At 49.9% G+C, this 16347-nt stretch overlaps 1 protein-coding gene and 1 long non-coding RNA gene across 3 annotated transcripts in view; one reads left to right on the plus strand and one right to left on the minus strand.

Moving 5' to 3' along the window:
* Window positions 1-7538, minus strand: part of LOC150018515 (uncharacterized) — a 30654-nt gene extending 23116 nt beyond the window's left edge. Inside the window, exon 1 of the long non-coding RNA XR_016508898.1 lies at window positions 7370-7538. This is a non-coding gene — a long non-coding RNA (uncharacterized LOC150018515). The remainder of the gene's footprint in view (window positions 1-7369) is intronic.
* Window positions 7539-7653: 115 nt separating this feature from the next.
* DGAT2 (diacylglycerol O-acyltransferase 2) overlaps window positions 7654-16347 on the plus strand; it is a 31011-nt gene continuing 22317 nt past the window's right edge. Inside the window, exon 1 of one of the 2 annotated variants that reach the window (XM_090265599.1) lies at window positions 7654-7894. In XM_090265599.1, the coding sequence (XP_090121725.1) occupies window positions 7855-7894 (40 nt within the window). In that variant the 5' untranslated portion in view covers window positions 7654-7854. Of the gene's footprint in view, window positions 7895-10087; window positions 10188-16347 lie in introns of those variants that run through there. The other variant, XM_090265608.1, reaches the window with a different exon arrangement.

Genomic DNA, 16347 nt, shown 5'->3' on the forward strand with positions numbered 1-16347 from the left:
GGTGCCCTCAGAGCAGGTGGGCTAATCCCTGTGGGAATGGGTGGGTGCTCCTGTGTCTGACATCTGCTGAAGGGCACAGCCAAACAGTGTCCTTTACATTTGGTGAAGTGGATAGAAATAATGCAGGCTTAACCTTGTTTTGTTCTTCTGGTTAGAAAATGTATTTATTTTGTCATATTTCTTTTCAACTTTTTAAAATTCTGGTAAAATATAAGTACCATAAAATTTACCATCTTGACCATCTTAAAGTGTATGCTTTGGTGGCATTAACATTGTTGTAACCATCACCCTATCCATCTCCAGAACTCTTGCATCTTGCAAAACTGAAGCTCTGTACCCATTAAACAATAAGAGCCCATTCTCCCTACACCCTTGTCTTGTCTTTTTTTTTTTTTTTTTTAATCTGTGAAAGAATTGGATTTGTAGTATGATCCCTTTAGCAAATATTTACTAATGGTTTCCTCTGTGCCTGGCACTGTGCTATGCCTGAAACAGAGGAGGAACTCAAGGCTCATCACTGGCTCTGAAGGTTTAGGATTCATAAGCCTGAACAAAAATGGAAGAAAAATTTTTTTCATTTCGTTATTCAGCAAAACTCCCCTGATCCTGTCAAGCCCGTGGGCCCAGGAAAGAGCAATGAAGGACACTTTCCCTTCTCCCGGAGGTGCTCACATATGGTGCATCGCTCCAACCTCCAGCCATCCAGGCTTCCCCTCCCCAGGATCTGCTTTGCCAAATCCCACCTATCCTTCCACAGAGGAGGAAACAAGATGCTGCAAAAATGTGGGAGAGCAGTCCCTGCCTGGAGCTCTTGGGAAGAGCATGGGATCCTGGGTTCCAGGCTGGCTCTACTCTAATCTCACTGGGTGACCTTGGCTTAATCCTCTCCCCTTTTAGGATCTCACTCTGCTGTCAATGGGGACAGACACCTGACATACACAGCCCAGACAGCCCTTGCTATAGCTAAATTAGATCATGAATATGAGTGAACTTTGACTATTAAAGTGCTCTGTGAACACCTTAAAAGATAACTGACTATCCAAAGCAGAAATAGTATCAATATGTCATAGAGTTTATAAGAGCTGTAGATTAAAAATGTATTATATAACAAAAATGGCACAAAGGATAGGGGTAAGAAAATGAAAGAATATTTTTATAAGGTTCTTACCCTGTATATAAAATGGTACATTATTTTTCAAAGGTAGAATCTGATAACTTTAAAATATATAGTGAACTCTAGATCAATCACTAAAACGTTTTAACAGAGGTATTTGTTTTACCCCTTTGTGGCTCTGTATGTGGGGGAGGGGTCGGAGAGGGGACAATGCCACTGCTTGGCTACTGGAGGCTTGGCTGGCACTTGCCCCATTTCCAGTCACTTCACCCCCTTCCCATATGCGACTGGTGCCCCTCTAGCCACTGTCCTGGTGTTGGTTACAAGAGTGGGTGGGTTTGCATACATTCCAGGATGATGCAGGCCCTTTAAAAAGACTTTCCTGAAAGATGGGCAGTTTCTTTCCCCACCCCAACTCCCACTGGTTTTTTCAGCCAGAAGTTATGAGGCTTTATTTTCCCAGCACTGGAACCCTGGGCTGCGTGGTCTGGCCTGGGGCTGGGATCGCTCACTCCTAATTTTTATCCACCACACATGAATGTGGAACGCCTGTTCCACCGACCCCCACTGCCACCACCTCGCCTCCACCACACTGCCTCCTCTCTGCCCGGCTCCCTGTTTCCACCCCCCTCTTACCCGTCTGGATGAACATAGCTTCTTTAAATCCTTGGTTGTTGGATTTTCATAAAGTTCGATTTTCTGGCAGTTTTGGGTGCTTTTTGTTTTGAGGTTAGTTATGATCCTTCTTATGGTTGCACAAGGAGGCAAAGTGTATCTACTTATGCCTCCATCTTGACTGGAAGTCCTAAACACTCTTTCTAAATGCACATTAAAGACCTGGGGGAAAAAAGATCTTCCAAGACAGACCATATTATCATATTCTGACCATGAAACAAACCTCAACAAAATTAAAAGAATTAAAATTACATGAGATATGTTTTCTAATTCAAATGGAATCAAACTAGAAAGAAATCAACAATAAGAAAAGATCCTCAAGTATTTGGAAACAACAGACTTTTAAATAAATAAGGGGTCAAAGAAAAAAATTACAAAAGAAATGAAAATAGTTGGAACTGAATGAAAATGCGAACATAATATATGAAAATGTGTGGGATGCAGCTAGAGAAGTTTGCAGGGGGAAATTTATAGCATTAAATGCTTATATTAGAAAAATAAGAGAAGCTTATAACCAATCATTCAAACTTAAGAAAAGCAAATTATATCTGAATCAAGCCAAAGGAAGGAAATAATAAAGACCAGAACTAAAGGAATTAAATAAAGAGAAAATAATTGAAACGAAAGATTATTAAAAAAAAAAAAAAAATTGATAGCCTGGTTGGTGTGGATCAGTTTGTTGGAGCATCAACTTGCAAACGGAAAGGTCGCAGGTTCAATTCCTAGTCAGGGCACATACTTGGTTGCACATGATCGATTGATGTTTGTCTCTCACGTGGATGTTTCTCTCCCTCTCTCTCTCCCTCTCTTCCCTTCTCTCTAGAATCAATAAGCATGTCCTTGGGTGAGGATTAAAACTAAATAAATAAAAATAAAAATAAATTGATAAACTGGGCCCTGGCTGCTGTGGCTCAGTGGATTGAGCGTCAGCCTGCGAACCAAGTATCGCTGGTTTGATTCCCAGTCAGGGCACATGACTAGGTTGCATGTCAGGTCCCCAGTTGGGGGCGCGAGTTACAGGCAACCACACAGTGATATTTCTCTCCCTCTCTTTCTCCTTTCCCCTCTTTCTAAAAATAAATAAATAAACAAACAAACAACTAAATTATTTTTTAAAATAATAAATTGATAAACCTCTAGTTAGATTGGTCAAGATAAAAAGTATGAAGACACAAATTACCAATATCAGGATTAAAAAAGAGACCTCACTACAGATAGTAAAAGGATAATGAGTGAATATTATGAACAACTTTATGCCAATGTATGTGATATCTTAGTTGAAATCTCCTAATGGAGTGCTCTCTGAGCAACCAAGCCATTTCCTCTCTGTCTGTGCCTGGTATAATACTGATATTTGGGACAGACAACAGGGGAATTGAGGGCCAGAGAGTGTCCAAACTCTAGGTCCAAGGGGATTGGGCTGGCAGAGCCCACAGAGGACTAGGTGCCAAGTTCTAATTCCCTCAAGTTTCTCTCAGATCTCATGACTTAATTCTGAGGTTTGCTCAATGACAGTGTTGGAAAATTTCCAGATTTAGGCTATCCTTCCTGCCCAAGTCACCTCCACAGGACTGAGAAGGTGTTAAAAACCTGGATTCATATCCTCTCCCTCCCCAATCCCTCTCTCCCTCACTGCCCCATCTCTTTCTTCCATCCAGGCCCAGCTAAATTAGAATGAGCAAGGGCTATGGCATCAGACCAACTAAGTTTCCAGTCCCAGCTCTTCCTCCAACTAGCTATCACCTTTCTAAGCCCCAATCTTTCCATCTCTATTTCATATCTGCAGGGTTGTAAAGGGTAAATAACAGTTCATATGTACAATGCTATGCACATCAGTCTCCGGTCTTTTCCCTGAAGGACCCCTTCCTTGAAAACTCCAGTGAGGACTATATTCCCTCTTCTTAATTTGATCTTGAACTTCAAAAGCTCCAGGAGGGCAAGGACTGGGTCTATTTTCTCCTTCATGAGGACTGGGTAAGCTCACACAGGCCAGAGCCTAGCATGGAACAGAGTGTTTGGTAAATGTCTTTTTGCCTTTCACCCTGTGCCTCTCTTAGGGCAAGTGTCCTCTCTGCCTTGCAGGCGGGCCACTTACCCTCCTCATCTGTGCAGCACAGCGGGGAGGGGCTCAGGGTGCAGTTACCATAAGAAGTCTCAGAGAGGCAAGTGTCCAACTCCTCACAAGCTCCAAAGCTGTACCCATAATTCCTGAAGGGTAGTGGTGGGAAGTGCCACCCTTGGTAAACGCCCCCTGCACCCCCCCCCCCCCCCACCTCCAATCAAGCTCTGCTTGGTAGCTTGACTTCTCTCTGTGTGGTTTGGCCAAAGCATCTGTGGGCTGGGTTGGGAGATGATAAAGGAAAGGTAACCCTGGCCCCGAAGCCATCCTGTTCACACACTGGCAGGAAGAGCAGGGCAGGCCATTACAGACAGGACTTTAGGGATGGCAGAATGTGCCAGGTGGAGGCCAGGACAAGTCAGTGCCTTGTGTGAACCCCCACGCTCACCTCTCACAGGGGAGAACAGACCCAGAACACAGAAAGCTGCCAAGAAATGTCCTCTCTGGGCTATTCAAATTCTAGAGCTGGTTTTCCATCCAAAGCCAATCTGGACCAAACTGCTTAAGCAGTATCTGTGGGCTTGGCAGCTGGGGCCAACAGGAGGGAATCGTCACTCTGTGAGGTGGCCCAGAAGCAAGTGATGGCCCCTCTCAGCCCCTGGACTAGCCACCAGCATCCTTTGGTGGATATTCCCACACATGTGTAAAGAGCCTACATTGCGACAGGTTCTAGTGCCGCATCCCCTAAGCCCCACCCCTGCTCTAAACCACCAGCCTGCCTGAGCTTTCTAGCCTTCCAGTTTAATCCAAGGTGCTCTTCTGCTCACACCCCTCCTTCGGTTCGACCCCCACAGAATAGAGCCAAAGCTTCTCAGCTAGATTACAAGGTCCTTCAGATCTGGTCCCTGTTGACCTCTCCAGACGTATCTCCTAACCCTCCCCTGACTGTATTCCCCTTCCAGCCCCACCAGGGTGCTAATGGTTCCCATATCCTGGCCTCTGCCTAAACACCCGCTCCTTCCTCTCTGCCAGGCAGAATCGCACTCATCATCTCAGGTCCAGCAGCAATGTCCTCTCCTCTTAAATTTCCTAACTTACATCCCTCCTCGGCGCTCTCATAGCACTTTGTCCCTGACTCTATTGCACTCCTTCATTGGCCAGTCCACCGTTGACTGAGCCACTGTGCCGAGCCAGGCCCGCACTGGGGCAACAGGATGATGAGGTTCTTGCCTCTGGGAAGCTGCTGGCCCAGGGGAGAGGCAGACACAGCAGACAGACAACGGCAGCACCAGAGGGAAGGGCTGAACTTCAACATAGCCTCCCATGTTCCCCTGCACTATAGCTGAGCTGGCTGGCTGCAAGCACTGGCTCTGGGATACCATCTCTCCGTTGGGTCTCCTCAAGAGCAAGGACTATGTCTCATTACCTTCTATGTCCCAATGAAAGCCAGGCCCAGGAAGGTAGGTGCACATGGAAAACATGTTGAAGTGGATGAACTTGGGATCTAAATGTTTCAGAGAACTTAAGATCCAAAATCTTGCCATTTAAGATAATATCTTACTTTTCATAGCATAGTGGTAACATCCTTTTACATGCTGTGATTTCATTTGATCCTTAACTATTGAAATGAAGTCAGCAAGATAGAAACTGTCACCTCCATTTCATGAGGCAGAAACTGAAACCTAGTCTGGGCTAGAGACTTTCCCAAGGGTGCCTGGCAAGTCAGTGGTAGAGGAAAGGCCAGAATCCAGGCCTCTTGCCTCCCAGTTCAAGCTCTGCCCCTTAGATCATATACTACGATGTGAGTGGGTGGGCTATGCATTCCAGCCCAACGCCTCCTCCACAGGCGACCCTTTTGAAATAGGTGGATCCACACACTGTGGTCCTTCCAGGCCAGCAGGGATCTTTCCTCCAAGAGGACCCCAAAACACCTTTGGGGAGAGGATGCAAATGGCATCTTTAGCATCCACCTGGCTGTACTCCTCTTTACCCAGAAATATGCCACACCTGTTCCTACCACCCAGACTTTGCACATACCAGCCCCAAATGTCCCCCATAAACCTGGTATGCCACTAGCCTTTCCTCAGTTTCCCTAAAGGCACCAGATGTTTTTCAGCCTCAGAGACCCACCACATGCTCTACCCTAGGCTCTTTTTTCTTCTACTCTTGGTCAGCTTATGCCTGAGAGCTCAATGACATTTTCTCAAAGAAAACTCCTATGGCCTTGAGAGGGTTGAACAAACAGAAGTGTTTCTAGGTCTCATCAGTGGCATTTGTCACATGCTGCCCTGACACTGTGGCTTCTGTCATACCCCTCCTCCTGAGGTGGTAAAGACCTCAACAGCAGAGACTTCCTCCCCTCTTATGCTGTTACCCCACAACCAGCTTACTCAAACTGTGCCCAGGAGATGTCTTTTCACTGATATGCTTGTTGCCCCCACCCCTTCCTTCACCCTCAACATCCAATAAGTCATTTCACTACAGTCCAATAGTTCTCACTGCCTCCTATGCTTTTCTCTAGACTAGGTCTTTCCTCCATTCCCTCCATCACTGCCCTAACTCAGGGCTCATCCTCTTTCACCTGGGTCCCTCCTGCAGCTCCTCACTGCCCTCTCTGCCTCCAGCCTCTCCCAGCCATTGCCACTATGGTTGGAGGGCTCTAGAAACTAATATGACCACTGTCATGTCCCTACACAAAGCCATTCCAGAAACCCCACTCCCACCCCAACATCCCACAAGAGTAGCAATCAAGGACCTTCATAAGATCAAGCCCAGCCTCCTGTCCCACAGCTGCCTGAGCTCCAGCCACTCCAGGTGCCCTGGCCCTGCCCCAAATAGGCTGGCTTTTCTAAGGCTTTATTGTGCCTGTCCTGCCTTTCATCTACAAAACTACTCACCAGTGTACAATGAAAATAATTTTGGAACACTTTCTATGTGCCTGGTGCCATGTTAGGCTTTTTTTCATACCTAGCCTTATCTACTTTTCTAAACAGCTCACAAAATAATTGTTATTATTCCCATTTCACAGTCATGGAAACTGAGGCTCAAGAAAGGTGGGGCCAGACTAGACTCCAGGTTTACCTGATTCCAAAGCTGCTGTGTACTAACCTCTCTGGGAAAGGCACCTAGTCACACGCCCAAGGCAGGGGCTTCTCTCTTTCCCCAGACCTGCTGCCAGCAAGTTTGTGCGGCCAACACCTCCGCCACCCACCACCGTCACTGACCACCAACGTGCGCATCCCAAGTACCTGGCCTGGGAAGATTGGGCTAGCTTCCCAGCGCTCACAGAGGTTTCTAAATAAACAGATGGAAAGGTAGAGGCAGCTTGGATGGTTTAGGAGCCCAATCTTAACCTAACTAACCCCTGATACTGACAAGAGGCGGGACCAAAGCATCTGCAGCCAAGTTAAGGCCTTGCCAAGAGTATTAAAACACAACACCCGGGTCGCACGCCCTTGGCCTGCCCCCTGCACGTGCTTGGTTCCCACCTCCTAGCTCACGTTCTAGAAGCCAGGCCATACCAATCTCCGCGGGGTAGCAGCAGAGGGGTGGATAGAGGGCGCAGCAGGAATAACCAGGTGCACGTCTTGCAATGAGGATTCGACCTCCACGCCTCTCCCGCTTGCCAGCTCATCCGCGCAAAGCTGGGGGTCCCGCGGGGCCGAGCCCCAGGCACACTCCCCCGAGGAAGTGGGGCGCGCCAGCGTTGGAACGCTGGTCCCAGCCCCGCCCCCGCCCGCATCGGCCCCGCCCCGTTGTGAGGTTATAAAATGCAGCGCTCCGAGTTTCGAGCGCAGTGGCTACGCCTAGGGTTTCGCGTTCGGCTGCTCCTCCCACCGCCGAGGGCCGCCCGCCCCCAGCTCGGGTGCTGTAGGCAAGCCGGCGTCCGCGCGGTCCCCCGGCTCCCGTGATCGGCGCGAAGCCCTGGCCCCGGCGGCCGGGGCATGGGCCAGGGGCGCAGGGTAACGCGGCTTCCCGCAGGGCCGTTACCTGCACCGGCTTCACCATGAAGACCCTCATAGCCGCGTACTCCGGGGTCCTGCGAGGTGAGCACTCGGCCCAGGCTGCCCATAGTGAGAGCGCTAATGCAAAGGTCTGTGCTGTCACGTGAGGGGTCTCGGCGATGGGGTGAGAGTCCGAGATATATAAGTTGCCAGGGTCTGCATGGCCTTTTGGGCTTTCTCGTCCGGGAGTTATGAAGCTGCAAGAAGGTGTTCAGGAAAAGCTGTGATGAAGGGCTCTAAGGCTAGCGGGAGCGTGTTCTTATAATGAGCGTATGGGTCTGGAGGACTGGCCGCTGTGCAGGTTAGGGCCCCTTTTCTTTTGGGAAAGCTTGCCGTTCCCTCTAACCCCCCGTCACCCCTTCCCTGAAGATCATCTGGGTCTGGGATGAGGGAAGAATAATGGTTACTTAGTCCGATCCAGGCAGCCTGGCATGGCGGTCAAGTCTGGATTCATTCTCCACTCTCGCACTCATAAGTATTTGCAATCTCTGTTACATCACCCTACTTCCCCCAGCTTGTTTTTCTCATCTGTGAAATAGGGGTGATATTTGACAACTCCTCTCCAGCCCCAAGCATTGTTGGTGGCCCTTGGCATTTCCCCGCCTCCCCTTGTCTCCTCAGCAGAGGGAGCAAGGGGGAGAGACTGGATGGGGCAGAGTGGCTAGGGGTTTGTATTCCCCTGAAATAACTAGGAGACGGAGAACATGCCTGACTGGGACAGGTGTGCCTGCACTGTCCTCTCTCCAATGCCCATCCTCCAGTCCAGGCTCTGGAGTCCACCCAGAAGCAGCTGTGAGCCCGGCACACTTAGAAAGTGGGGCAGAGGACCCTGGGTGCCCTCCAGTGTGGCCCATGCCCCTGGAACTAAGGCCCTCAGTGTATCAGGGGCAGAGTTGAGCTCAAACTCCAGAGCTTTTCCCCCTCGAGGAAGAGCATCATTTCCACCTACCACACAGCCCCCTCCTTTGGCTAGAGAAACTGAAGTTGGAGAAATGCATGACTTGCCCAAGGTTTCCTTAACAAATGCCTTGGCCAGGGGATTAAACACAAATCCAGGAGACTGGGAAGTCATCGTAGCTGTTTTGGTCTGAGGGTCTTGCTTGAATCCTCCCTTCCTCCCTTGCTCCCCTTAAGTCTTTATTCTGCTTGCTGAACCTGTCCTACTTAGGATTTTTCTTTAGTAACTAACAATTGCCTACTCCACCCAGCTTCATTATAAAACTAAAACATGATAATTATTGGAATTCTGAAAAACATAGAAGAGCAGATGAAAATTAAAATTGTTGGCATTGACTACCCAAAGATAGTTTTCTGTTGCTATTTTAGTATATTCTTTATAATTTTATTTATACATATTATATAGGTAAACTTGAGGGCATGCTCTAGATATAGTTCTGAAACCCATTTTCTCCCTCTTGACATTACACGGTGAATTTTTCTTTCTGTTATTCAAAATCACTTATAATATTCTAGTGGCTATATCCCCCTGGAGCTGTATCGCAGTTTAACCAAGTCCTGGGCATTGTTGTTGTTCCCTGTGTGACTGTTGCTATGATTGTTTGCCCCTCTTGGTCTGGGTGCTGCTTGCCCTTGGGGAGGTAGTGAGCTGCTGTTGCCATCTTGAGGGGCAAGCAGCCTCAGCTGCCCCGTGGCCTGGCCCAATAGCCCCTGACAACCCCTTCTCAGTGCTGGTCTATTCACTGTGCCCTCTGAAGACCCATAAGAAGGGAAGGAAGGGACCTACCCATACTAATGCTTTTAAAAATTCTTTTGTCCCCAGGGAATGGGCCAGGGCTGCTCTCTATGCTAGTCCTTCCTGGTGATGCCCTCTCTCACCTCTGCTGTCCGCAGGCTGGGAACTGTATCTTCCAGGAGCCAGTGACCCTGACTCTCATGTTTTTGACTGAGAGTTTGTTATTTAGGAGGACTTCGAGGGAATGATTTTGACCAAGTGACTTAATATCATATCAGGAGCATTTTCCCCATGTTGTTATCAGATCTTGAAAACACTGTTTTTTTTTTTAATTGGCTGCAAAGAATTCCATCATGGAATGTAGCAAGGGCTGGTATGGAATGCAAACCAATCAATTTAGCCCTCTGGGATCTGCTTTGATGAAAGACTGGGTGGAGCAGGGGAGGGTGCTGAAGGAAATTTGGTGTTATCTAGGCATCTCTATTAAACCTGCTTTCTGTATCCTTGGTCTTTGACAACACTCTCCAGTGGCCTGGTTTGCCTCTGTAGATAAGGTTCCACTGTTGTGAGGTGGTGAACACCCTGTTAGTGGCGGTATTCAAGGAGAAACCATGGATTCTGTGAAGGGAAGTCCTGCAATGGGTGAGACATTGAAATAGACACCTTGGTGTCTGGTTTCTTGGCCAAAAGAAAAGGCCAGCTATGGGAGCATGGGTAGGTGGTTGTTTGTTAGGGGGGAGGCAGGAGTCTGTGTTGATATTTTCTAATCTCTGAAGGACTATCCTGTGTGGGGATGGAGGCTGCAGAGTTAGTCCCATTTGCATCCCTGCCTTTGCCCCTGGACAGGAGGCTCTTCAGATCAGAGCCCTCTTGATGCCTGCCTCTATTTCTAGGGTTCAACCAAACGACCCAGCATGAGATGGTGGCAGCCCCAGTAACGTTCTGAGCTGATTTGTTTTGTGCGGCTCAAACAGCAAGGCCAGGAATTGGGGTGGGTTTATGGGGGGCAAGTTTTGCTATAATGGAGGAATTCTGTTGAACCACTCTTAGGGACTCAACAGGCTCAGTATGGGTGGGGGTGAAGCTTTCCACCGCTGGTGGTATGCAGGCAAGCACTTGGTGGGGGGGGGGGGGAGCAGTAAAACTAAGAGTCTAGACTGTTGGGGGATAACTCTGGAACTGAGGTCTGGTAGTTAATCTAACTCAGTCCTAAATTATAGGATGAGAACGTCAATCTGATATTCCCTTCTTCCCTAATATTTTGTAGTTTTCCCCTTCCCCTGTCCCACTTCCCCACTGCACAGAGGCCACCTTTGGGTTATCTATGCTACCAATGGCTCATCTGGGCTGGGAAAGAAGGGCCAAGAGTAATATTTACTAGCAGGCTGGGTGAGTCAGTAGCCAGTGTGGAAATCCTGCCCCACCCCCACTCCTCCCACCTCCAAATACAGCAGCAATACTTGAGTCATAAAATCATAACTATCTGTTAAACGCTGGATCCGGCCTAGACCTTAAGTCCCAGATAGGACACTGAGGGCCCCAGAGAGAAGGCACTGGTCCAGAGTTACCAAAGCCAGGGATAAAACCCAGACCCATCTCCCAGTCTGTGACTTGCTCCTTAAACCAAGAGAGAAGTGTGATGAGGCAGCAAAGGGATGAGCACAGGGCTCCGGCCATTGTAGGTGCTTAGCAGCTTCCAGTTTTCATGATATGGGTGGCAAATCACCCCTCCTAGGCCTTTGGAGGAAACCCTCCCGCCCCAGCTTGCCCCAATGGATAGAGACACCACGCGCCCTCAGAGCTTTGATGCCAGGTGAACTGACCGGTGCCCCTCATCCTACTTGAAACCTTCCCAACTCCTCCTCGTGGCCAGGAAGTCCCGTGTGAGCAGCTCAACTGCTTCATGGCCTCATCTCCTACCATGTTGTGCTCCAGAGCTGCCAGCGGTCTTCCTGTTCCTGCAGCGTTCCCACCAGCTCAGTCCTGTCTCCCCCAGCGTCTCTGTGTGTTGCCCTTCTGCCTGATCATTGCAGGGCTGGCTTCTCCTCTCATAGGCCTTTTTGGACCATGCCATCTAGAGAGTTACCCCCTAGTTAAGCTCACCACATCTTGTTTTATTTTCTTGTTTATAGTCCTTATCGTTACCTAAATTATCATGTTGTTTAGGTCATTGTCTTCCCCATGAGAATGTCAGCCCCTTAGGAACAAGGACCTTGTCTGTTTTTCTCAGTGTGGTCTCCTCGGCATCCAGCACAGTGCCTGGCATGTAGTAGGTGACCAGCAAATATTTGTTGAATGAATTAATTGTTAATGGGTCCTCGGCCCTCCTGAGAACTACCCTGTTCCTCTTGGCAGGAAGCTCTGTGCGATTTCTCATTCTTCCTCAGGCCTCCTCTTTGTCTGCCTGTGCTGGGGCTGCTGCTGTTCCCTGCCCTTGGAGACACCCACAATCTCACGCGAAGCTGGCTCTAGGGCTGAGTGCAAAGTGGGTGGAGCTGGGCTCACCATGGTCCCCTTCATTGCTGCCAGGGCTTAGAAGCCAGAGAGCTAGAATTTCAGCCCTGGCTTTCCTCTGAGACATGACTGGCAGCTCACTCCCCTCTGGGGATCTCCCTCCCCCTATAATAGAGGGTCAGAAATCTCAAACCCTCAAGAAACTGAGGGTTTGAGTGAGCATGAATGAAAAGCACTTTGTAAACCAACCTGCGAAATTCAAGTTAGTCCATGTCATTTATCTTATGTGACATGTACAGCAGGCCCCCAACACTATGGAGAGTGGCAGGTTCTGCTCTGGGGCATCTAGGAAGCTTCACCCCGGTGGGGACCCTTTGGTCTATTGATCCAGCACCTCCTGTGTGTTAGACTCTGGATTGCACACAGGTTGGTCAGCCCTGCTCTCTGCCTTTGAGGAAATGAGACTGGGGGATGTACACAGGATGACAGTATGCAGTGACCCACACAGTGACAGAATGGAGCGAGAGGAGCTGTGGAAGCCTGGAGGTGAGGGTGGGGCAGTTAATCCTCTTGGGGTCGGGGAAGGCTTTCTGTAAGAGGTGGCATTTAGCCTGGATATTAAAATAGGCATTAGCAAGGCAGGAAAAGACATTCAGGTACAGGGGACAGCATAAACGGAGGCTTGAGATTTGGGTGGGAGGGGCAGTCTGACTGCAGGGCCTCCCAGTCACCAATCTGGGCTGAAGTCCTGATATGTATGCTAAGAGGCAGAGACACACAGGCCTGGGGTGGCTCACCTACACCCACCTGGGGGAAAAGGAACCAGGAGCACTCAGTTTCTTGGCCTCTACCACTTCTGGGGGCTCCTGATATGGATCTGCTACTAGGAGATTTGAGGGCCGAGGACTAGGAGTCCGGCCTGGGGTCTGTTCAGCCCCTACTCAGCCCCTGAACTGCTGTGAAGCCTTAGCAAGCCATGACCCCTTACTGACTCTTAGTCTCCACATCTGTAAAATGGGCAAAGCGTCATAAGAGTATCTGCCCAGGTTATGCTGCAGACCCAAGGAAGATGAACCCACGAACACTTCGGGCAGGTCAAACGAAATAGAAAATGTGAATTCCTTCCATTATTAGAATGTATTGAACAGCCCTGAGCAAAGGGCCAGGAGCTCCACTCTGCATCTGCTTCCCGTGTGAACTGGGGCAAGACCCTGCCCTACTGGAACCCCGACCTCCTCACCTGTGCTGTGAGGAGGGCTGGCTGAGATGGGCTTCCTCAGGTTCATTCCAGATCTGCTGCAGAAATGTGATTCCAGTCCTGCCCCTCACAGCCACAGGGCGGTAGGGGGGTCAACCTCCTGTGCATTCTGGTTCTCAATTCATCTTTGTGAAAAAGGGCTGGTGTCCTGCTTGGGGCCCAGGTGAGTGCCTCAGAAGAACCTAGCTCCCCACACTTGCTCATATGTTGTGACAGGGACTATTCTGAGAACTCCTTGGTGATGTAGGTACAGACTGATGGCGTTGTCATGGCAACCCCTCCCACTTCTGTAGCTATTTTTTTTTAATGTGTCAGAAGGTGGGGGTGGGGAAAGCGGGCCATTGGGGTCCTCAGCAATCACCTTGATGGGCCTGGTTACCATTCCAAAATGTTAGGAACATAGAATCCTAAGAGCTGTAGTTCCTTGACCTCTCCTCCCTCGACTTGCCTTACTTCATGAAAACCAAACACTTGAAAATTCAGGTCTCTGGAGTAGCCCAAGGAGGGGATTGTAGTCTCTTTAAAGGGATCTTTTGTTGATAAAAATTCATTAGTAGATTTTAGCAGAACACAGAAGGCCCAGGTTGTCAGGACTTCAGATTTCAACTGATCTCACCCAAACTCCTAATTTAGTGCCAGTGGGGAAACTGAGAGCTAGAGAAGCTTGGAGGAGGCCCAGGGCACCCGCATATCTGTGGATACTCACAGTGTCCTCCTACACACAGGCCCTGATGACCAACAAGGAGGAATCCACTGAGCCCAGGCAGGGTCCTGAGGCCAAGCCCGGAGCTTCCCGGCCAGGACCCCCCCACAGCTCTGTGTTGGCTTCCCCTTGAGCCAGAGGTCCCAATGGGCTCTGCCCTAATTTTCAAAACAGAACCCTTAAAGTGAGAATTGTTAGTCCTTCCAGAAAAGAACTCACCAATGTGTGGGACCAGGTAAACAACTGGCTGGTGGCCTCGGGGCTCTTAGGCACCTGCTGCAGTTGGTGGGAGGAATGGGGGGGGGGGGGGCGAGGATGGCATCCAGAATTTGGCCTGGCATTTCTGGTCCTTCATGGCTCCCTCTCCACTTTCTGACCTAGACTGTCACACTCACAGTCTCCTTGCTCCAGCCTTGCTGAGCTACTTCTAGTTAATTCCTCAAACGTGTGCTCTCTCCCTTCCAGGCCTTTGCAAATGCCATTTGCAGGACTCCAGTCCTGGGATCCTCACCTTGCTCCTGCCTCCTGTCGACCTGGCAAACTCTTCCTCATCCTTTACATCTCGCCTGACCCATCACTTCCTCCAGGAAGGCTCCCTGAGAACGTCCCCCACGCTGGATTGGGGGCCTCCTCTAGATTCCCTGGCTCTGACTTAACCCTCTGTGCCTAATTGTTCACAGCCCTGTCTCCTGGGGCTGTCATAGCTACGGTAGATGGCTCTGGGGCAGAGCTCAGCCTCTAGCAGGTGCCCTAGAAGCAGAGGCAGGGTCTGGCAGCACCCTGCTGCAGCACCTGGCATGGAGAGGACACTTAGAAAACACTTATTGAATGCATGTTAATGTTTGGGCCCCGTCCTTCTCTCCCTCCCTCAGCAGCCTTCCACTGTTGCCCTGCCTGTAATGCTCCCCCTCCAGTTGGAGGAGATCTTTCCCTTCTGACTCCCCCAGAAATTTCCATTTGACCCTCTGTCATGGCCTGGGCCAGTCAGCTGTGGACTGGGCATGTCTCTGATCTTGTCCAGGCCTATTTGTTGATCTCAGCCCCCTTGAGCATCCAGTCATTCAGCCGACATTGACGGAGCACCTGTTCTGTACCTGATCCTGTGCTGGGCACAGGGACCCAGATAAACAAGACATGATTCCTGCAAACAGATGCGCACTCTCTCTCATAATGAGAAAAGGCTGATAGAGGAGTGAAGTGGGGGCATGTGGGGTGGGGGCACGTGGGGAGGGTGGAGGAAGGCTTCCCCCAGGAAGGGTCAGCCCCGAATGACAAGGAAGGTCTCCAAGGGGTCAGCACTCAGTGCCAGGCTGGTGCTGAACCAGTGGCCAGGCTGGACTTGCAGGTGACAGAACTCTCTACCTGTGGGGAAGGCAGGCAGGACCAAGAGTGAGGGAAGACTCCATCATTGGAGGGAAGGAATGTCTGGCTGAACATGTGGTAAGGTGCAGAATGGGGACAGTTTCGTGGGCAAGCCTCACAGGAACCCAGCCCTGGACTTGAACTCTAAAATAACAGGTGTGACCCTCCAGACCATGGCTGACCCTCTCGTCATCACATGTGTGGAGTCCCACTGAAAGCTACCTGCGGGCCTGGAGGAAAGCTTGCCTCTGACCTTGAAGATGTGGCATCTCTTTGGCACCTGGCCTAGCTTCCTGGGCCTCCCTGTGGCTGGAAGGGTCACTCAGGGGTGTCAGGGTGTCCATCCTCTGCCTCCATAGACTTGTACCCAGTTCTTTGAGTAGCTTGAGCTGATTTCCTCACTGTCTACTTAGCAGCTGGTGGCCCAGGGCAGGTGGGCTCCAAGGGCATGTCCCCCTGGGGAAATGAACAGGATGCCTTCCCCGCTTACAGAGCCCCTAGAAGCTGTTCACATGTCTGTGACCTTGCTGGCATCGTTCTGGATCTGTAACAGACATACCAGACACTGTTTGGGCCTTTTCCATAAGTTGTTTAGATTCTTCACAACAATCCTGGATCATAACTAAGGAGCACGCTAAGTTCAGATGGGGGTAGGGACTTTTAGGGTCTCACAGCAGGTAATAGTTCAGAGCCAGAGTTTGAATCCCAAGTCTGCTGATGCCAGCACTTCTGCTCCAAAGCAGGACAAAGGTTTGTTTAACCCATTAGACAGGAGGGGGCACTGAGGCTCACTTAATAATTACCTGCCATTCACACAGGTCTTTCCTTTTTATGAAGCTCTTGCCTATACATTATCATTTAATTCTCACAACAGTCTGCCGAGGTAGGTATTAGCCCCACTGTACACATGAGGAAGCTGGGACTTGCACAGGGCGTGACTCACCAAGGCTATGCTTCCTGCGCGTTAGGGGCCAGATCCTCCTGACGCCTGGCTTCCCGTCCTTTGCATCGTCCCCAGGTTGACA

The sequence above is a fragment of the Furipterus horrens genome, unplaced genomic scaffold (assembly GCF_987537825.1).
Source record: "Furipterus horrens unplaced genomic scaffold, mFurHor1.1.pri manual_scaffold_2, whole genome shotgun sequence".
Lineage (NCBI taxonomy): Eukaryota > Metazoa > Chordata > Mammalia > Chiroptera > Furipteridae > Furipterus > Furipterus horrens.